Below are 23,515 nucleotides of genomic sequence, written 5' to 3' on the forward strand. Positions count from 1 at the left end.
TGAATGCAGCCAAAGTTACAAACTTCCAGTTATAAAATTAATAAGTGCTAGGGATTTAAGCTACAACATGACTAATATAATTAACACCCCTTTATGTTATATATGAAAGTTGTTAAGAGAGTACATAAGAGTTATCTCAAAATTTTTTGCTATTTCTTGAATTTTATACCTATATGAGGTGTTGAATGTTCACTAAACTGATTGGGATAATCCTGATATATGTTCATCAAATCATTATGCTGTCAACCTTCAGTTCAGTTCAGTTCAGTCGCTCAATCGTGTCTGACTCTTTGCGATCCCATGAACCGCAGCACGCCAGGCCTCCGTGTCCATCACCAACTCCTGGAGTTCACCCAAACCCATGTCCATTGAGTCAGTGATGCCATCCAGCCATCTCATCCTCTGTCATTCCCTTCTCCTCCTGCTCTCAATCTTTCCCAGCATCAGGGTCTTTTCTAATGAGTCAGCTCTTCGCATCGGGTGGCCAAAGTATTGGAGTTTCAGCTTCAACATCAGTCCTTCCAATGAACACCCAGGACTGATCTCCTTTAGGATGGACTGGTTGGATCTCCTTGCAGTCCAAGGGACTCTCAAAAGTCTTCTCCAACACCACAGTTCAATTCTTCGGTGCTCAGCTTTCTTTATAGTCCAACTCTCACATCCATACATAGCCTTGACTAGACGGACCTTTGTTGGCAAAGTAACGTCTCTGCTTTTTAATGTGCTGTCTAGGTTGGTCATAACTTTCCTTCCAAGGAGTAAGCGTCTTTTAATTTCATGGCTGCAATCACCATCTGCAGTGATTTTGGAGCCCAGAAAAATAAAGTCCGCCACTGTTTCCCCACCTATTTGCAATGAAGTGATGGGACCCAATGCCATGATCTTCGTTTTCTGAATGTTGAGCTTTAAGCCAACTTTTTCACTCTCCTCTTTCACTTTCATCAAGAGGCTCTTTAGTTCTTCCTCACTTTCTGCCATAAGGGTGGTATCATCCGCATGTCTGAGGTTATTGATATTTCTCCCGGAAATCTTGATTCCAGCTTGTGCTTCGTCCAGCCCAACGTTTCTCATGATGTTCTCTGCATATAAGTTAAATAACTAGGGTGACAATATATAGCCTTGACATACTCCTTTTCCTATTTAGAACCAGTCTGTTGTTCCATGTCCAGTTCCAACTGTTGCTTCCTGACCTGCATACAGGTTTCTCAAGAGGCAGATCAGATGGTCTGGCATGCCCATCTTTTTCAGAATTTTCCACAGTTTATTGTGATCCACACAGTCAAAGGCTTTGGCACAGTCAATGAAGCAGAAGTAGATGTTTTTCTGGAACTCTCTTGCTTTTTCCATGATCCAGTGGATGTTGACAATTTGATCTCTGGTTCCTCTGCCTTTTCTAAAACCAGCTTGAACATCTGGAAGTTCACGGTTCACTTGTTGCTGAAACCTGGCTTGGAGAATTTTGAGCATTACTTTACTAGCATGTGAGATGAGTGCAATTGTGTGGTAGTTTGAGCATTCTTTGGCATTGCCCTTCTTTGGGATTAGAATGAAAACTGACCTTTTCCAGTCCTGTGGCCACTGCTGACTTTTCCAAATTTGCTGGCATTTGAGTGCAGCACTTTCACGGCATCATCTTTCAGGATTTGAAATAGCTCAACTGGAATTCCATCACCTCCACTAGCTTTGTTTGTAGTGATGCTTCCTAAGGCCCACTTGACTTCACATTCCAGGATGTCTGGCTCTAGGTGAGTGATCACACCATTGTGATTATCTGGGTCATTAAGATCTTTTTTGTAAAGTTCTTCTGTGTTGTAGACCTTAAACTTACACAATGCGGTATGCTGATATCTCAATTAGACTTGAAGAAATGAATAATGCCTTAATAAAGCTAACTTTTGGCTTCCCGGCAGCTCAAATGGTAAAGCATCTGCCTGCAATAAGGGAGACCCAGCTTCGATCCCTGGGTTGGGAAGATTCCCCAGAGAAGGGCATGGCAACCCACTCCAGTATTATTGCCTGGAGAATCCCATGGACAGAGGAGCCTGGTGGGCTACAGTCCATGGAAGTCACGAAGAGTCGGACACTAGTGAGTGACTTTGACATTCACTTTCAAAGCTAACTTGGGAAAAAACTTTATACCAAGATTAAGTGAGTCCAACACCAAAGAATCCAATGTTTCGGTTGTTAGGAAATATATTAATATAACTAATTGACTTATAAATTTAGGAAAAGCATGTGATCAACTTGATAGACACAAAGTAGCATGGTAGAATATTACAGGGAACAATTATAAAAAAGATATTAACGCTTATGTACCCAAAGAAATCTCCAATACCCATGAGTTCACCTATACATTAATTTCCTGTAATTGTCAGAAAGATCACTAGTAGACATGAATCCCTAACAACAGTTTGAGTAGTAAAAGAATTACTACTGGAAAAGAAGAATTAAAGTCATCTCCATTTGTAGAGCACATGGATCTATATCTAATAAGTCCGAATAACCGATGGAAATTTGTTACAGAAAATAAGACAAAATATTTTAAAGACTATAGCGTAAGTATTTCGTACACAGTTCACATAGACACATCAGTTAAAAGGTATATTAAAAGGGAGGCTGCGATTTTAAAAGTATAAAAGAAAATAAAAATAAATCTAATACCACATGTGGAAAGTGCTCATATGAATAAAATTATCGTGAACTCCTCATATAGATAAAACAGGAAAAAATAACTGAAGAAAAGGAAAAAATGACTTCCTTAAATATAATAAGAAATCTTACATGTAAAGAAAAATATACCAATATCCAAATGTGTAATGGATATTTGTGTATGTCTGTGTGTGTATATATATACAAACACATATATAAGTATTTTTCTGAGGATAATTTATGGTTTACATGAAATATTTTATGAAATTAAAGGTTAGTTATTAACTTAAATATATTTTACATACAAGATACTTTACATACATTTCATGGAAACTACAAAGGAAAAATCGACTATAGTTACACAAAAGACAAAGAATTAATTCATACCATATCCAAAAAAAAACCACAAAACCCCTAAAGGAACTGTTGCAGCCAGCTTTCCGGAAAACAAACTCACTCAGGACAATGCGGATAGTGGAGTGCAGTTTATTACACCTGCAGGCCCGAGGCAGAGTCTCCTCTTAGGCAGGGACCCCGACCAGTTTTTGTGAAAACCTTATATACCCCAAATTCCCTGAAACTAGTCTGAACAAAGGAAAAAGAAAGATAAAATCAAAGTTAACCCATGATTCATATGCCTTAAGCCTAGGTAGTTAACAGTGGACAATTATCAGTAGGCCTGTGGTCATACCCCAATAAGCATAATAGAATGTATGATTCTATTCGGTTACACAGATAATTAGGGTATTCTTTTAGGCGATGGAGAGCCCTGGGCTGCTTCCTTCTGGGGGCCTGGTTTTCCAGTTGGTATGTCATTTCCATAGATACTGTGCATATAGCTCAAAGTCCACAGTCCGGCCCTAGGTGGAGTCCTGCTTTCAAGACAACCTGTTCTGTTTCCTCCTTCAGAACAACAACAATAACAGACAGAAAACAATGAAAATCCTTATCAACAGCTTAAACATTAATGGATAGAATTCTCCAATTAAATGACACAAAGAGACTGAATTAATTTAAGAAAGGAACCTACAGGGAATTCCCTGGAGATCTAGAGGTTAAGTTCCTGTACTTTCACTGCTGGGAACCTGGGTACAATCCCTGGTTGGGGAACAAGGATCCTGCAGGCCAAGCGGCATGTTCAAAATAAAACAGTAATTTTAAAAAGAACGTGCAACATGCTGTTTACAAGAGACTTAATTCAACATAAGGACATATATAGATTAAAGTGAGAGGATGTGAAAATATATTCCATGCAAATAGCAGCCCAAAAGACAGCGGGAGTAACTGTACTTAGTACATGTTTTCCATCCAAATCAGTTACAAGAGGCAAAGAATGTTACCCCACAGTGATAAAGGGGTCAAATTATCAAGAGACTATTACAAATATGTGTGCACCCAGCACAGGAACATGTAGATACTTAAAGCAAATATGAACAAAACTACATACAAAGGAACAGTAATGAATAGCAAGGTACTTCAATATCCCATCTGTAAACACGGATAGATCTCCAGGCAGAAAGTTAATGAAAAACACTGACCTGCATAACGCTTTCGAAAAGTAAAAAGTGTTAGTCACTCAGTCATGTCCAACCCTTTGTGACCCCTCTGTCCATGGGATTCTCCAGGCAAGAATACTGGAGTGGGTTAGCCATTTTCTTCTCCCACGGATCTTCCCCAACCAGGGATTGAACCCGGGTCTCCCACCTTGCAGGCAGACTCCTTACCAACTGAACCATCAGGGAAGCCTTAGAAAAGTAAACCTAACAGATATATGGGCTTCCCAGGTAGTGCGGTGGTAAAGAATCTGCCTGCCAAACGGAGGAGATACAAGAGACCCGGGTTCCATCCCAAGTGAAAAATTCAGAGCTTTTCCTGTAAAATCAGGAACAAGATAAGGCTATCCACACTCACGACTCTTATTACAGACAGTACTGAAGTCCTAAGCAGAGGAATCGGACAGAAAATAAGAAATAGAAAGGCATCCAAAATGGAGAGGAAAAAGTAAAGCTTCTTCTGTTTTCAGAAAACGTGACCTTATATATGGCTCCCCGCCCCCAATGGTATTAATAGTAGTAGTAAGTACAATGAGGTTGTAGGATACAGAATCAACATACAAAAGTCAGCTGCATTACATATTAATACAATCTGTTATCATTCAGTCGCTAAGTGGTGTCTGACTCTCTGCGACCCCATGGACTGCAGCACGCCAGGCTTCCTTGTCCTTCACCATGTCCTGGAGTTTGCTCAAACTCCGGTCCACTGAGTGGGTGATGCCATCCAACCATCTCATCCTCTGTCGCCCCTTTCTCCTCCTGCCCTCAATCTTGCCCAGCATCACAGTACAATAGTGACCAAATATTATAAAGAAATAAAATAATTCCATTTACAATTAACTATCATCCTCGATCACCCCAAGGCCCTCTGTGACAGCGCGGCTCGGGCCTTAGTCTGCTGAGCCCAGGGCTTCGGGGGCTCCTCCAGTCGCATCCGCTGGCCCCTCCCCGCTGGTACTGGATCTAACAGCTGAAGGAGCACAGAGGCACTTGGCTAAAACAAGGGACTTGCGAATCTATGGATCAATTTTAAGCCCGAGAACTCGAGAGGCAATTAAGTATTACTGGAAATTCCACTGTAAGGTGGGGGCAGGTTAGGAAGCTGAATCCCGCCCCCGGGGGTGCAGACCCAGGACCCCCGCACCCACCCGCACACACTCCCGGCCCACAGGAGGAGGGGCTCTGCGACTCAAGCCTGGACTCTGTCCCCCCCGCTCCCCGATTCCACGCGGGCCCGAGCCAGCCGGGCAGAGGGCAAAGGGGCGAAAAGAGAGACCCACATTCCCCTGGACTAAGGTGCTGGAGGAGAAGGGGACGACACAGGATGAGTTGGTGGGATGGCATCACCGATTCAATGGACGCAAGTTTGAGTAAACTCCGGGAGTTGGTGATGGACAGGGAGGCTTGGCGTGCTGCGGTCCACCGGGTCGCAAGGAGTCGGACACTACTTAGAGTGACTGAACTGAACTGAACGGAAGGTGCTGCGGGGCCGCTCTTCCGAAGGAGTAGCCGCAGCTCGGAGCGAACCCCCTGCGCCTCAAAAGTCGGCCTCGCGCCCCCCACCTCCACCCCGACCCACGCGGTGCAGGGTCCGGGCCAGCGCACCTGGAGGGCGGCCCCAGGTGTGGTCTGGGCTTCAGCGGGGGCGGATAGCAGAGTCGCGGCGCAAGGAGTTCGGGCTCCGCAGTGACCCCCAGCTCCACTCCGGTCGGCGGGGCGCTGGGCCCCCAGTCACTTGCAGGGTCTGTTGTCAGGCCCCGCCCCGCCCCGGGCGCTAAACGCCAGGTGTCCGGGATGGAAGGCAGGTGGGCGGCTTTTAGTCACGTAACCCAGCTCCACCGCTCCGTCTGCCCCTTAAGCCTGCAACTTCAAAAGTTGGAGGCTTCCTTGATCCCAGCACCTCACATAGCTTTTGACGCCAAGTCTAGGATCAGTGATTGGGCAACAGATGGATACATGAGACCCTTCTGCTGAGGGAAGAAGGGGTGTGGGGACAGGAGAGAGGCTCAGATGGAAAACAAAAGAAGTTTGGGGGGGATCTCTCGAGAGAAAGGGCGCAGGGATGAGCACAGCCCACCCGCCAAAATACTGCCGCCTTTACAGGCTGCCCGTTCAGGACCGCCATCCCCGCATCCCTCCTTTTTCAAATGCCAACAGGCAAGCCGCAAGTCCGAGAGTCAAGCCAGGTAGTTCTGGATCCAGCGCCCTGCCTCTTCAGAAACATCCCGTCAGCCTGTCTAGCCCCTGAGCCACCCGATCAGAGGGGAAGTGACCCATCGGATGCCGAAGGGGCCTCTGTGAGGCCAAGCAGTTTGGGCCGGAGAGTCAGAGGCGCCCGGGAACCAACCTCTGCTCTCTGGGCACATCCTTGGGCTTCCACCAGCCGCATCTCGCAGCCTGGAGGTCTGGCTGAGGAGAAGCAGGTGGGCTCCGCTGGTGCCCGGCGCCCTCTAGAGGCCGTCCTCTCTAAAGCCGACGCTCGACCCTTCCTCCTGCCTTCCATCCCCAGCACTCGGCCGTCTGCCAGCCTGATTGCGCTCCTCCGCTCCCCCTAAGCGCCGTGAAGTGCCCTACAGACGTTTAGGATCTCTTGAGAGTAGGAAGCTCAATGCACCTTGACCCTGCGAAGGTGGTTTCAAGCATAAACCTGAAATATTGTTATTGTTATTGTTATTTTTCTCCATGTATTTCCAAGGAGAAAGAGCTCTAGTTTTCCAAGTTATAAGAAATATACAGTTAGGGACGCCCCTAGTGGTCCAGTGGTTAAGAATCCGCCTTGCAATGCAAGAGATGAAGGTTTGCTCTCTGGTCGGGGATTTGAGATCCTTCATGCCACGGGACTACTGAGCCTGCGTGCCACTAGAGAGTTCTGGGCAGCTATGAGAGATTCCCACATTACCCAGTGACGAGGCCCCGGGCCGCAACCCAATAAAGCCAAATAAATACACAGTTAAAAAGACAAAGTTATAATGTATTTTTGATGTTCTGAGCCAGGACTGTAAAATTAACACTTTAGAAAGTTTGTTCCTTTTGAATGGATCTTTCATTGAAGATAGAATAAAAGATTCCCCTGTAGATCCTTTGAAATGTAAATACATGCAATTTCTCTGTGGACTTGGTTGATTCAGCTGTGACATTTGAAAGAGAAAGCTAAAACTGCGCATGAGCAATTTTTCTTCACAAAATTCGTTTGATCAATCAGCCCTCTTAAATCAAAGTGACCCTTTTGATTAAATCAGTCATCTTAAATCCCATGACCCCCATGAGCTCAATCAGCAAGATAACAGTTTTTATTTCACAGGAAAGTACCAGGAAGTGTTCCCAAGAGCACAGTTCTATTTAGGCAAGTTCACACACACACACACACACACACACACACACTCACACACAGTTTTTGAGTTCTGTGCACATATCCTACTATTTAAGACTAGCAGATAATTTATCTCTTTTTCCTCAGTTTTAGAATTTCCATTCTAAAAGGGTAGATGTGATGCTTTGTACTTTGAAAACTAGTATCTAGAATCTGTAGTACATTCACATGGTGCAAAACTAAAATATATACATATGTATTTATATTTTACACATACACATATGTAATACAACCATGTATTTGAATTTATGGCCCTGTCATAATTTACTGAATCAGTCTCTGTTGATGGAAATGTGAGTCATTTCCAGTCCTGTACCTTCGCCATATTCTGCACAAATATCTTGTGTGTCAAAATAATTTCACAGGGATATCTGTGGAATAATATCCAGAAGTTAAAATTCTGAGGAAATTTGAATATTATCAAGTACCCTCAAAGAGGTTACCCCAGTTTCTACTTGCATCATCAATGCATAAGATTGCTGGTCTTGGGCTTTGATGTTCACTTCTCCCAACTGTAAAAGTCATGGGGCAGTTTGTAAAGCGGGGACCCTGCAGCTGGAACACCCGGCAGGTGCTCTTGTTCCCTGTCGGAATGACCTGGAAACTGAGCTGTGTGGAGCAGGCCACACCAGCGCAGTTCAGACATCCCAGGATGCTGGGACCGGCTCTGAGTTGCTGTCACGGAAGAGGGAAAGGGGGGTCCCTCAGGCAGGGCCGGGGGCCGGGGTGCTGGACTGCATTCCCTGGCTTGTCGCACATCAGCTCATGACGTGTGGCACCTGTGCTTGGCTTGGGGCCCGTGGGAAAGGAGGTTTTTTGGGGAGACTGACTCTTCCCTCTGGTTCAGGGCCTCCTCTATGTCCTGCTTGGAAAGCCAGGCACTGAGTGGTCAGGAAATGATTCCAGATCACACAGCTGATGCAGGCCAGGTGCCCAGCTCTCACTCTCTCCACCTTCCCAGGCGCCATGGTGATCCCATGCGTCAGGGTCCCTCGGAGAGGCCCAGGCCTCCTGGCTGGGAGCCTCCCTGCCTAACAAGCTAGGGCGCTGCCATGAGAGGGGGGACGGGCTTTCCTGGGCCCCTGATGTCCAGAGGCTGCTGTCAGCGAGGGGGCCAGCAAGCACACTGCACTCTGGGTTGTTTCTTCTTGCAAACACCGGGAGGAAAACACAGTATTTCAGGTTCATTCTAGAAATCCACCTTCTCAGAGTTAAAGCGTATTGACCAAAAGAGCTTCCTTTTCCAACAGATCCTAAACCTCCGGAGGACGCTTGTTTGCACTTTTGAGGGAGAGGAGGAACAGCATCAGCCTGGAAGGTGCTCAAAGCCCCTAGCGGGCCCCGGGCTGAGAACCGAGGCAGAGGGGAGAGGCGAGAGTTGACCCCACAGCGATGGGTCGCTAGAGGGCGCCAGAGCACCGGCGGTTTCAGACCTCTAGGTTCAGGGATGGGGTTGGTGGAGCCTTTCCCCAAAGAGGCGGAGTTGGTTACCAGACACTTCTGGCCTGGAGAATCCCATGGACTGTATAAGTCCATGGGGTCGCAAAGAGTCGGACACGACTGAGCGACTTCCACGTCACTTCACTTCTTCTGATTCTCCCGCCCCAATTGCCTCGCCTTCCTCTTTAGGAAGAGCTGCTGGCAGCGTCTTAGTCTAGGAGAACTTTGGCTCCCACGTCTTATGGGAGAGGCGAGGCTCTGTGCGGTCCCAGGGCCTGCAGCAGGGGGAACTCCACCTCTCAGCCGCCTAACCACCTTCCTCCCTTACAATACTTTGCAACAATATTTAATGTAGATCCATGGGCCCCCACCTCCAGGGTTTCTGACTGGGTGAGTCTAGTGTTAAGAGTCAAATAATTTGTATCTCTGACAATTTCTCAGGTGCTACTGCTGTTTGCTGGTTTAGGAACCACACTTTGAGACCCAATGCTTTATATATTCACTTTATTTAGGTGAACCGCGCATTAACAGAGGACAGCCTTGTGGTGAGGAAAGAGATCTGACATTTACTGAGTACCTATGACCCTTGCTTTGTGCCGGGTACCTTGGGGCTTCCCTGGTGGTTCAGACAGTAAAGAATCTGCCCGCAATGCAGGAGACTTGGGTTCGACCCCTGGCTGTGGAAGATCCCCTGGAGGAGGAAATGGCAACCCACTCCAGTAATCTTGCCTGGAGAATCCCATGGATAGAGGAACCTGGTGGACTATGGTCCATGGGGTCAGAGAGAGTCAGACACGACTTAGCGTGCCCAAAGGCAGGTGCCTCAGCAGCACTTTGCACATATTGCCCCATGTAATCCTCATATCTGCCCCACCGATCAACTGATCAGTTCATAGTTATTTACTGAGGCCCTGTCCTGTATCATGCATCATGCTGTGCTAGGTTCTGGGGTTGTGGAACCAACCCTACAGAAACAATCAGGGAAACATGCTTGAGCAGATACTTGCAAGGGCAATTAGTTCGACCCATAGAAAGTGGAAGGCCACTGAGGTTAAATTTCTAAAGTTACCTAGCTAGTGGGAGATAAAACAAACTTAAAAAATCATTTTACTCCAAAATGTACCGTTTTTCAGCTAAACCAGAGGTTCTCGAATTTTTGGTCTCAAGACCTCTTTACACTCTCAAAAATTATTAAAGACCCGGGCTTCCCTGGTGACTCAGTGATAAAGAATCTGCCTGCCAGTGCAGGAGACACAGGTTCGATCTCTGATCCAGGAAGATCCCACATGCCACAGAGCAACTAAGTCCGTGCGCCTCAACTCTTGAGCCCGTGCTCTGCAACAATGGAAGCCACCGCGATGAGAAGCCTGAGCACTGCAACTAGAGAATAGCCCCCACTCTGTGAAACTACAGAACAGCCCATGCAGGAACGAAGACCCAGAACGCAGCCAATAAATAAATAAAACCATTTTAAAAGTTATTAAAGACCCAAATGATTCATTTATTTGGGTTAAATCTATTAATGTTTGCTGCTTAGTTGCTCGGTCATGTCCGACTCTTTGCAACCCCATGGACTGTGGCCCACCAGGCTCCTCTGTCCATGGGATTCTCCAGGCAAGAACACTGGAGTGGGTTGCCATTTCATTCTCCAGTGCATGAAAGTGAAAAGTGAAAGTGAAGTTGCTCAGTCTTGTCTGACTCTTAGCGGCCCCATGGACTGCAGCCCACCAGGCTCCTCCGTCCGTGGGATTTTCCAGGCAAGAATACTGGAGTGGGTTGCCATGCCCTCCTCCAGGGAATCTTCCCAACCCAGGAATCGAACCCAGGTCTCCTGCATTGCAGGCGGATTCTTTTACTGTCTGAGCCACCTATCAATGTTTACTGTGTAAGATATAAAAATATTTACTGCATTAGAAATGAGAACCACTGCACTAAACCAGGCTGCAAATAGTAACATCTTTCTTAGATTCTGAGCCCTGACCTGTTTTAATGACTTTTGTAGTCATCAAAAATGAAGAAACTTTTATTTATTTATTTTTTAATATGAGGGTCTCTTTTAAGCCTTGGCCTGTATTTCTAGTGATGATGGCTTTCTAAATATAAGCCTGACCTGCTCTGGAACCCCCTTTTTTACACGTGTGTGCATGTGTGTGTGTTTATGATAAGGAAAAGCAACAGGTAAGCAGGACGAACTAAGATGTGGTGGCTTTACTGTCACCAAAGGGTCTCTATCCCAGCCAAGAGCATTTAGAAGTTACAGTTCATGGGGCTTCCCTGGCGATTCAGTGGTTAACATTTTGCCTTCCAATGCAGGAGTGTAGATTTGTCCCCGGTCACTAAGCTAATATCCCACATGCCTGGAAGCCCAAAAATCAAAACATAAAACAGAAGCAATCTTGTAACAAACTTAATAAATGCCCCACATCAAAAAAATATTTTAAAATGATACAGTTCCTGAAAGTTTGTGACTATGCCTTACTTTCAGGTTTCCTGGGGGCAAACACCACCCCCGGGGAAACCCAAGGAAGGGCCTTGGAGTAGGTAGCCTATTCTTTGTCAGTGGATCTTCCTGACCCAGGAATCGAACCGAGGTCTCCTGCATTAGGAGGCAGATTTTTTACCAGCTGAGCTAGCAGAGAAACTGAGCTATCAGGGAAACAGTAACAGAAGCAAATGGATAATTGGACTCAAGTGCTGGCAGCTTTTCTGTAATGTTAGCAGCAGAACCGTGTTTAATAGTGGGCTAATGACTGGAATTCTCCTCTTTCCCATCCTTTATATTGTCTAATGGGCCTGAGAAGGCCTGGTAGATACATTCCTTTGGTATGAAATGGTCCACTGTTGTTCAGCCAGAGGCACTGACTCTGAATGCTCTATGGTCTTTGTTAAGTTTTACTGAGTCAAGTCATCTAATCAGAGCTGATGTAACTTGATGTGATTCTCAGCAGATGATCAATGAGTCCAGATCTCCTTTTATTTTTATAGAAACCAGTGAACTGGTGGGGGGCAGGGAAGGGCGCTGAAGCAAGGTTAAGTGCGTTTTAGATACAGCAGGTCCTTGGATGAGAAGCAGATGAGATAGTTGGATGGCATCTGGACTCAATGGACATGAGCTTGAGCAAGCTCCAAGAGTTGGAGATGGACAGGGAGGCCTGGCGTGCTGCAGTCCATGGGGTCGCAAAGAGTCAGACACGACTGAGCGACTGAACTGAACTGGACTGGATGAGAAGCAGGAAGAAAGAGAAGCTGCCAGTCATCTGACCGTGTTGTCTTCTCGACATCGAACACCTGCGTCTCTGGTTCACGGGGAGTTTTTTTATATGTTTATCCAAGTGTTCTGTGTCACGTGGGCATATCCCAAAGCGCAAACAAACCAACCTGAAGGCGTATGATGCTAGATGGTCATTTGTCATCTTCCATAAAAGCTGCAGTTTGCCAGCTGACCTGGGCGTCGTGGGGTCCTTCACATGGCATCTCTATGCACGGGGCACACTGGGCCAGGTGACTGTGACTTTTTAGAGGAGATATTTTTCTGGAAAGAAGCACCTGGAGGAAGGAGCTGGACTAGCAAGTTGAACCTCCTCTTCGCTGTCACCTCAAACAGCAGTCTCTTATTTGTCCCCTGAGAGGCCATCTCCCAGGAATCCTTTTAGCCAAGTTTCGCGTGCTCTTAACGCCGTGATCTTTGAGAAGGGATGTGGAACTAAGCCCAGTCAATGTCAAGTCCTAAGTTCTCTCACAGGTTCCAAGGCTCCTGCCTCTGGCCCCTGGGTTTGAACCTTGCCCCACCACGTGCTTACCGGCAAGGCCTGGCCAGTGACCCACGCTCTCTCAGCCTTGGTTCCCGCATTTGTAAAGTCAGGATCATAAGAGCTCTTGCCTCACAAGAGGTTCTAAGGTTTGAGTTTAGTATCTGTGAAACACCTGGAATCAGGTCAACCCAGAGAAGGCTCAGATCGGCCATAGTTGCTCTTAGAGGCTCCTCCTTGTCTTGCACCCCCTCGCTCAGCACTCCCCAGACCAGGCCACTGCCCTCCAGACCAACACTGCTCTGACAGGCAGGATGCAGGTCACTTCCTGCTGAAACGCCAGCTGCCTCCATGATGGCCCTAAACCCTTGAGGCGCCACTGAAGGCTCCCCTCTGAGATCCCTCCCCGTGTCCACACGCTCAGTGCTCAGGGCACACACCTGTCATCTCTGGCCACGTGTGTTTCCTGCCCGTGGCCCCTTCCACCCGGACTCCACACTGGAGCGTGACTCCCTCTCCCACTGGCCGTGAACCCCGAGGGCTAGCTGAGGGAGTCAACATGGGAGTGACCCTGGATTGGCACATCACAGATTTTATCTCGTTGACTCTCTGTGAATCAGCTTCTCTTTCCCCGCTGTGTTACGGGTAGGAAAATGAAGGTGAGTGATTCCCAAGATCGAATCCTTGTTGTGGAGCTGGGATGAAGTCCAGGTATGGTTGTCCCTGCTGTCTGTGTAGTTCCAGCAACTCCACACAACCCTTTTGTGTCATTTAAGAGGGAAAACCAGCCAGAGGTCCTCAAGGGGGTAAGATGCTAAGAGGATGTGAGAACACAGCCCCCAGTACAGCACCTACACGGGGAGTCTGGAACATGTCCATTTAACTGAGCTGCAACAGGCTTCCAGGGTCTCCTCTCCTGCCTGGTTGGGCTCAAAAGAAAGTTGGCAGCGTTGCAAATGGAAGTGAGGTGGCAGACACCCTTTCACTGGGCAGGTGGAGCCATGACAGCTCAGGCCTCCTGGCTGGGCCTGTCGTCGGGGTCCAGCCCCAGCCAGGCACCCTCTCCTTCAGTTGCTCCAAATCTGGGCTCAGCCAGGGGAGCTCTACAGTGAATTGCGCCATCCTGCAGTTGACCACAGGCTTACCAGGTGGTGCCAGTGGTAAAGAACCCACCTCCCAATGCAGGAGACACAGGAGACACGGGTTTGATCTCTGGGTCGGAAGATCCCCTGGAGGAGGGCATGGCAACCTATGCCAGTATTCTTGCCTGGAGAATCCCATGGACAGAGGAGCCTGGTGGGTCGCAAAGAGTCAGACACAACTGAGCAACTGACACTTTCACTTTCGTTTTTCAGAGTCAAGCGATTGCTCAAAAGGATCCAGAAGTTCAAGATGGAATCTCTTGTCCCACATGTAGGTCTAATGTCTTCTTCCAACATCAGACAACCACGTGGAACAAAGCTACCCTCTGAAATGAAGCTAGCTTTTGAAATCTTCCTGCTGAGTTCTCCTTCAGCAGGATTTCCTCTTTTCCCTGGGGGCCATGATGAAGGATGTGTCTGTCCTGGGGGTGGAGCTGAAGAGCAGGCTTGGAGGGAGGCGGCCCAGGCGTGCAGCCTGGACTTGGGGGTCAGCCCTCAATCCCGGCTCTGCTCTGCTGCAGCCGTTTGATCGGGTGAAGTTACTCACCCTTTCTATGAGTCAGTGCTTCCTCCATCAACTCTGGGACTGATACAAAGGGCTGTCTGAAGAGGCTTAGCGCCGGCTAGGCTGCTCATTTTGCTGTACTTTGCTTTAATTAGGTAGTCATATAATAACACTTTCTTTTTAAAATAATTTTTTTTAGTATTTTTAAATTTTTTGGCCACCCCAAATGGCATATGGGATCTTAGTTCCCCAACCAGGGGTCAAAATCACGCCCCCTGCACTGAAGCACAGTCTTAACCACTGGACCGCCAAGGAAGCCCCATAACAGCGCTTTCTGTACATCAAAAATAAAATCACGAGCTTCCCTAGTGGCTCAGGGTGGTAAAGAATCAGCCTGCCAATGCAGTTGATCCCTGGTCTGGGAAAATCCCACATGCCACAGACCAACTAAGCCGAGTGCCCCCACTGTTGAGCCTGTGTGGTCCACAAGGGAAGCCGCCGCAGCGAGAAGCCCAGGCACTGCACTTAGAGTAGCCCCCACTTGCGGCAACTAGAGAAAGCTTGCTCGCAGCAATGAAGACGCAGCAAAGCCAAAAATATATAAAATTATTTAAAAAAAAAAAAAAACCACCCAAAATACACAATCACATCCGTGTTCACAGCCCTCTTCTGTCTTTTCAATCTTCTTAGGAAGACTAAGTCTAGCTTTTCCAGGTCTCTTTTTGTTTCGGGCTTTGTCTAAGTATGCTGCTGCTAAGTTGCTTCAGTCGTGTCCGACTCTGTGCGACCCCATAGATGGCAGCCCACCAGGCTCCACTGTCCCTGGGATTCTCCAGGCAAGAACACTGGAGTGGGTTGCTATTTCCTTCTCCAATGCATGAAAGTGAAAAGTGAAAGTGAAGTCACTCAGTTGGGTCCGATACTTAGCGACCCCATGGACTGCAGCCTACCAGGCTCCTCCATCCATGGGATTTTCCAGGCAAGAGTACTGGAGTAGGGTGCCATTGTCTTCTCCGTTATGGGCCCTCATTAAAATAGCCAAAACGTTCCTGAAAGAACAGGCATGAAAAGATGGTGGTGATTCATCCATACATACAATATTCTTTTGGATAACACAGAAAAAAACAAGTAAAAGATATAGATCTTAAGTCTCTAAGACTAGAAAGACCCGTCAAGTTATTTTAAAATAACTATCATTTCATATTTTAAAAATCCTAGTGATTTTTCAACTTCATTTTCCTTCACATGATTCCAGTCACTTTCAGGTCGTATGTCATTTCCAGATTGCACCGTGGCTCAGAGCAGCTGCATGTCACATGGACCAGCTAGTGTGGTCGCTGACAGAGGCATTGGGAAGCTCGCTGCCCACCCCCCTCCAGTAGGTACTGCTCCCCAGAGCCCTCCAAAGACGGGCAGCCACAGAGGCTGGCAGTCAGAACGGTTGCTCAAGGACCGCGTGCCTCTTGGCCTTTCCTCCCACTATAAGTAATCCTAACATTTGGGCAAACGCCTGGCTTGAGCCAGAGCCCCATCCAAAAACAATATGATCTCAATCCATCCTGGCTTCATTCTAGAACCTTCACCCCTGGGAGCCTACCCGGCGGCAGTCGGGGAGGGCATAGCATGAGTGCAGACCCCCAGGACCGCCCTTCGTTCACAGCCCTGGTAAGAGTAAGAGTAGGAGTTTGGCCTCTGGCCACCGTGGCTCTGTTCCCCAGCTCTGGTGCTCGTTGTCTGGGATAAACTCCTCAGCGCCTGGTTTCCTCGAATGTAAAATGGGGATGACTCTGGCTGTAGTGGGGCAGCTGTGAAATGCCTGCTGCCTGACAGGCAGCCCTCGGTCAAGGGCAGTGAGCCGCACGGGGCGGGACAGCGCGGAAGGGGACAGCTGGGGACGCGGGGCCTCCGGGCAGCCCGGTGCTTTCCTTGTTTGGAGCGGTGACAAGAACACAGGGGCGGGACACGCAGAGAGAGATGAAACCGACCAAGGAGCATGTGGCACCTTTTCATTTAGTCAGTCTTTATTTAAATGTGTGCTTTTGAAATGGCTTATTAAATATGACCTTTTCGAAACTCAAATCTCACAATATTTACAGTGACTTTTATGCAAACGTACTTTAACCGTGAGCTTTTGGCTCCCTCTTTCTCACGTTAATAATTTACAAATTTGTATCACAGCAAAACCCCAGCTACTTCATTTATACGGGGGTTTGCTAGGAAAGAGCTAATTCAAGCTCAGAGGAAATACAATATGTTTTACTTATCAAAAAAAGAATTCTAACAAGGTTTTGCTTTCCACTTGAAAGTACATGTCCCATGATGTGTGGGACAGTATTTAAGCAAAGAAATAAATTTCCAATAGTGCTGGGCCTTCTTTCTTTTTTTTTTTTTTTAATATTTACACTCATCTCTTTTAAACAAACAAAACCAGAAAAGTCAGATTCAAAGAGACTCTGGACTGTCAGGGAATGTTATAAAAATAATCTGACCTCAGCGATGCAAGATTGAAGGCCATCAGATGGTCCAGCACTGGTCAGGGCTGCTACAAGAAGCTCCCGCAGACCCAATAGCATCTGCCTCAGAATTCAACGCTGGGGCTGGGGGCGGGGATAAATGTAGCCAAGAAGGATCAAACCACGCCAGGTGATGCTTCAGATGCTAAATCTACAAGAGCATGGATCCTGGAGAGGGATCTTCCCCTCTCTGGCTGGAGAAATATCTGGTTCAAGAACACAGTACCCTACATTGTAAAAAGTGAAGATTCCTATGGAAGGCACTAATTCATGATCTGGAAACAGAATCATTAAAAAAAAATACAGACTAACAATTGTACCTTTAATGTCTCGTAAATATAGCTTTAAAATTCCATTTTGTCCACTTGTTGTCTGAAAACAAACCGTGACCTTTATTTTAAGAAAACACAAATTAATTCCTAAATCATCCTAGTATGCAAGAGAGTATTTGAGACCAACATTTTTACAGAAACCTTTTCAGTGAAGAATCTGATGTAAAATTACAATGACAGATCAGAAATTAGAGTGAAAATTTTTTTTAGTCCTTTGAGGATGGTTCATGCATGTAATCATTTGTCCTTCCAACTGCAGTGTTCCCTTATGTATAAGTGGTCTAAAGCCCTGTGTGACCCTCTGGACCTGTGGTTTTACACACACTAGGCATCTCGATGCAATGATTCTTACTCTGAAAAACACTTTCACCATAAAACTTCTTTTCCAAATTAAGAAGTATGGAAAAAAAAAAAGAAGCATGAATGAAATATTCCAAATATTCACTAACCCTATAGAAGTCTGTGAAACAGCAATTACTTCTGCTAGAGCTGTGGTTCTTAACCGTCTGTTACAAGTTTTCAAGTGAGCAGGTCCTACCCGGTGGGTCCTCCATGCCTGTGATCCTTGTTAGACCACCCTGCTTATACCTAGTTGGTTCCATACTGACCTGGTCAGAGTAGGGGGGGTGTGTGTGTGTGTGTGTACCATGAGTCAGGTGTGCAGAGGAGATTCATTGAGATGGAATGTGAGGTCATAAGCAGAAAGGAGGGTATCAGTTTCCTAGGAAGTTAAGAATGAATGATTATGGTTAAAAGATGTGGGCAGGGAATAGAATGTAGAATGGCTGAAAATACTGGATCTTACTTTCTTAGTGCCTTAAGAAATTTGTGGGTCCAGCTGCAGATGGGCAAAACAGTTTTGTGCATCTTGCCCCAACTCCCAGTTCTCCTCTGAGAATTTAATCCTCTTTGAGGACTGGGTGACATCCACCCTTTGAGTTCCCAGTACTTGGTGGCTTGTGGTGACTGAGGGCTCATCTGCAAGCCCACAGCCTTGCTGCCTTTCACTAAGAAAGGGTTAAAGTTGCTTTCATCAATTTCCCAATACAATGGCTCTGATTTCATATAAATAATCACAGGTTAAAATGAATATATTATTCTAAATTAATTTTTTTTCATTCAAATGATTATGTTCCACCTACCCTGAATGACAGATTGAGGAAAAACAGGCACCTCCACAGCCTTCCCAAGAATGGCTACTTTTTGAAATAACACTTGTCACACGAACTGAATAAACGAGGCGGTGACGTGGCAGGAAACTCGGTGGGACTTCAAGGGGCCACCTTCTTCAGGTCACGAATCTGTTTAATCAGGTAGTTCTTCTCATCAGTGAACTGCTCGTCGTCGGTCCTTTCTTTTTGGAAGTTGCTCAGAAACTCGATGAGTTTGGGTTGGTTTTTCAGAAGAATCTCCACAATAGGCTGTGTTTTGTGAGGACTGGCCACAAACACCTGAGGCATGAGAAACACACCTAGGTCAATGGACGCACACCTAGGAACACGGTCCCTCCCGCGTCTCATTCGGTACTTGGGTTATTGAACACAGAAAGCCCGCGATTTTACTCCCTTTTAGAAGAAAATCATGGTATAGGTGACATGAGTCCATGCATCAGATTTTCTCTTTCTTCTTTGGTGGATTGTATGTTCCTTGGATTTTGTCCATTTCATCTAGGTTACCTCATTTATTGATGTACAATTATTTGTAGTATTCTCTTATGATCTTTTATTTCTATAAGGAGGTTGAATCAGGAACCAAAAACCTCTCAACAAAAGTCCAGACAGAACCAGATGATTTCACAGTAAATTCTACACATTTTAAAACGATCGCCAGTCCAGGTTCAATGCATGATACTGGTTGCTCGGGGCTGGTGCACTGGGACGACCCAGAGGGATGGTACGGGGAGGGAGGAGGGAGAGGGGTTCGGGATGGGGAACATGTGTATACCTGTGGCGGATTCATGTTGATGTATGGCAAAACCAATACAATACTGTAAAGTAATTAACCTCCAATTAAAATAAATAAATTTATTTTAAAAAAAGAAAAAAAAAAAGAAAAATCAACACCAATCTACTTCAAATTCTTCCAGAAAATAAAAGAGAAGGGAATAATTCCTAACTCGTTATATGAGGTTAGCATTACTCTGTTACCAAAGCCAGACAAAACTACCACAAGAAAATTACAGACCAATATCCTTTTGAATGAAGATACAAAAATCCTCAACAAAAAACAAGCAAATGAAGTCCAGAATAATAGCAAAAGGATTACACACTATGACCAAGTGGGAGTTATCCCAGAAATACAAGCATGGCTCAACATAATGAAATCAATCAATGTAATACACCAGATGTACTGGACTGAACTGCATCCTCTCCAAAGATGAATGTTCAAGCCCCAACCCTCGGTACCTGTGAATATGACCTTATTTGGAAGAAGAGATGTAATCAAATTAAGATGAGTTCATACTGGGCTAGACTGGGCCTGAACCCCACTATTAATACCAGTATCCTTAGAGGAAGAGGAAATTTTGGACACAGAAACACACAAACATATGCAGAGGAAAATGCCATGTGAAGATGGAGACAGACAGAAATGCTGCAAAATCAGCTTTACTTCAGACACAATGAATAAACTTGAATTAAAAAGAAAAACAAAAAAGATGGAGACAGAGACTGGGGTTATGCATCTATAAGGCAAGGAGTGCCAAGGACTGCTGGCAACCACCAGAAGTTAGGAGAGAGGCATAGATTTTCCCTGAAAGCTCTAAAAGGAAACAAGCTTGCTGACACCTTGATTTTGGACTTTTAGTCGACAGAATGCAGAGACAACGACTTTCTGTTGTTTTAGGACACTTAGCCTATGGTACTTCATTAAAGCAGCTCTAGGAAGTCAATATGACACATAAGTACATTGAAAGAAAAACATATGATCATTTTAACTCATGCAGAAAAAGTATTTGACAAACTCCAATACCTTTTCATGATAATTTAAAAAAAGCAAACACTCAACATGAGACAGCTGGAAATCCACATGCAAAAAAAAAAAAAAAATTAAGTTGGACCCTTATTTCACACCATAAACAAATATTAACTCAAATTGATCAAAGACCTAAATATAAGAGCTAATAAAACTTTTAGAGGAAAATTTATGGGTACATCTTCATGACCTTGGATTTAACAGTGTTTTCATAGCTACATCAAAAGCAAGAGCAAGAAAAGAAAAAAATGGGTAAAGCAAACTTCATCAAAATTTAAAACATTTGTGCATCAAAGGATACTATCAAGAGAGTGAAAAGACAACATAAAAATTGTTAGAAAATATTTACAAATCGTATATATGACCAGTGTCTATTATCCAGAATATATAAAGAATTCTTCCAATGCAACAACAAAAATACACACAATGCTTTTTAAATAAGGGGAAAAGGACTTGAGTGGACATTTCCCCAAAGAAAATATATAAATTATCAATATGAATGTGAAAAAAAAGTGTGACATCATTAGATCACTAGGAAACACAAATGGAAACCGCAACGTGACTAGTGCCTGCTGTGTGCTCAGTCGCTCAGTCGTGTCCAACTCTTTGCGACTCCATGGACTGTAGCCCACCAGGCTCTTCTGTCCATGGGATTCTCCAAGCAAGAATACTGGAGTGGGTTACCACTTATTCTTCCAGAGTATCTCCCCAACCCAGGGATCGAACCCATGTCCCCTGTATTGACAGGCAGATTCTCTGCTGCTGAGCCACCCGGGAAGCCCATTTTTTCTGTGCATATGGCTAAATGTAATAATTGAGACAAAACTGGGCTTCCCAGGTGGTGCTACTGGTAAGGAACCCATCTGCCAATGCAGGAAAGCAGGAGACAGGGGTTCAATCCTTGGGTCCGCAAGATCCCCTGGAGGAGGGCATGGCAACTCACACCTGTATTCTTGCCTGGAGAATCCCATGGACAGAGGAGCCTGGGACTACAGTCCATAGGGTTGCGAAGAGTTGGACACGACTGAAGCGACTTCTCACTCAAGCACCACACATATGCTCAAGTTCCAGCAGCTCTGAGAGTGGTGAGCCAAAAGGCACTGACCACCCCCATCCTCTACATGGCTTAGTAGAAAGTGGCAGTCTGGTCCTTCGCTATTAAGGAGGCTAACAGGGAAAGGAAAGAGATACCAGCTCATAGTGGATTCCTAAATTCATATTGGGTGCATCTCTGGAAGAGGCAGGATCATAGAGACAAAGGTCTCCTAAACCTAGTATCCTGGAATTACACTTAAAAAAAAAATACTGCATGCTTATTTATTTTTTCTTGGAGTATAATTGCTTTACAATGTTTTATTATTTCTGCTGTTCATGAATCAGCTCTATGTATAAATACATCCATCCATCCACACCCTCTTGAGCCTCCCTTCCACCTTGTCCAGATTTCTTTCATTTTAATCGAACTGTAACTTTTAAACATTTTTAAATTTTTATTTATTTACTTGGCTGTGCTGGGTCTTAGTTGCCACGTGTGGCATCTTTGATTTTTGTTGTGGCACGTGGGACCTTTAGTTCTTTAGTTGTGGCGTGTGAACTCTTAGTTGCGGCATATGGGATCTAGTTCCCCGACCAGGGATCGAACCCGGGCCCAGGGCACTGGGAGCCTGCAGTCTCAGCCACTGAACCACCAGGCTGAACCACTTCATTTTGCAAGTGAAGAAACAGATCCGAAGGGATTTGCCCAAAGTCACTGATGGCAACTGGGCCACAATAAACACCCAGGTCTCTTGTGTTCCAGCCAGTCCTTTCCCATCATACAATCTTGTTTGTCAATAGCAGAGAAAACATGAAATGGCATCTCATTCAAGTCCTTGGATGATTCAAGCAAGCTAATGAAAACTGGCCATTAATAATCTGGTGAAGACATTTTTAGACCACATTTTCTGTATCTTATGGGAGGTACTTGGGGAAAGAGACTATTAATAAAGAACTGTGAAAAAACTGAAAAACAAACAAACAAACCTGAAAAATAACTTTCTTTTTCTAAATAACAAAATATTATTTTTGGCAAGTAAACAATTCAGTGTGCACTTCAGTGGGAGGAGGAAAGTCAGGGTCCGGGGCACGTCCAGTTTACACACATGCAAGTAAACAAGTGGCCAACTACTTTTAAATGTGCCTACTCTGTCCAATAATGAGACGATCCAATTCTGACCTCACAGGGTGGAAGTAGGTTATTTCTATTTTGCCACCCACTGAATACTTCTATAATACTGCATTTTGGAACAAAATTATATGAAGCATGTTTTTACCTACGATGGCATAGTAAAACTCTGTGGGAGCTGGGATGACAAACAGTGGCAAGCCTGTAATTCCTCAGTCAGAAAGGAAGGATCTTAAAAGAGTCTGTCATTTTACACTGTGCAGGCATTTTCCTGTCCTACAAGAGCCTATTTTTATGCCATCCAATTTGTGCTTATTCCTTATGAAATAATCCAAACACAGAGAAGAGCACAGCAGTAACACTGCAGATTTCAAGTTCCCACCGTCAGCTCTATCATTTTTGCCATATGTGCCTTCAGAATCTGAATAAAATAAAACATTACAGATAAAATTAAAGGCCATCAGCCACTTCTTGATGTCATTCTCTTTCCTGACGTCATTCTCCCTCCGGTGAGGTGACTGCTATCCTGAATTTGCTATTTATCATTTCCATGCAGGTTTTTAGACACTAACTACATACGTATGAATCTATACATAGTATAGTTTTTCATGCTTTTAAACTTTAAATAAATAAAATCCTTTTAATACTTGCTTAATTCCACTCAATGTTTCTGAGACTTACCTACATTGATCCCATATAACTCTATTAATTTTAACCCATTACTATATGCTATTAGATAAACATATCACAATTTATTGTCCTAGATTTCTGAAGATACCCATTTTTTTTTATTTTGCAACATGCTAAACAATGTGCAATACACATTTTGGTACAGAATTCCTTATGCCTGTGAGCAAGACTGTCCAGGAAATGAGATTTTAGGAATGAAGAGAATGGACACTTTCAGTACTTTATTTTGCTAAACTGCTCTCCCAAGTACTTGTATTAATACTAATTTACAGTGTACAAAGCTAGTGTTCCCCCAGCCTTACCACAGTTTGCTATTGTCAGACCTAAACAGTTTTGGCAATATGAAAAATGTAACGTGACATCTCATTGATATTTTAATGGCCATTTCTATGATTGCCACTGAGATGAGCATCTTTACTTATCTGTTGGCCAATC

General features: G+C 45.1%; 1 protein-coding gene across 10 annotated transcripts in view; it reads right to left on the reverse strand.

Annotated features, from left to right (window-relative positions):
* Nucleotides 1-16,408: 16,408 nt before the first annotated feature.
* CAB39L (calcium binding protein 39 like) overlaps nucleotides 16,409-23,515 on the reverse strand; it is an 84,850-nt gene continuing 77,743 nt past the window's right edge. For all 10 annotated transcript variants that reach the window (XM_055542164.1, XM_055542160.1, XM_055542162.1 and 7 more), the window contains one exon: nucleotides 16,409-18,704. In XM_055542164.1, the coding sequence (XP_055398139.1) occupies nucleotides 18,525-18,704 (180 nt within the window). In that variant the 3' untranslated portion in view covers nucleotides 16,409-18,524. The remainder of the gene's footprint in view (nucleotides 18,705-23,515) is intronic.

Source organism: Bubalus kerabau, chromosome 12 (assembly GCF_029407905.1).
Source record: "Bubalus kerabau isolate K-KA32 ecotype Philippines breed swamp buffalo chromosome 12, PCC_UOA_SB_1v2, whole genome shotgun sequence".
NCBI classification, from domain to species: Eukaryota; Metazoa; Chordata; class Mammalia; order Artiodactyla; family Bovidae; genus Bubalus; species Bubalus kerabau.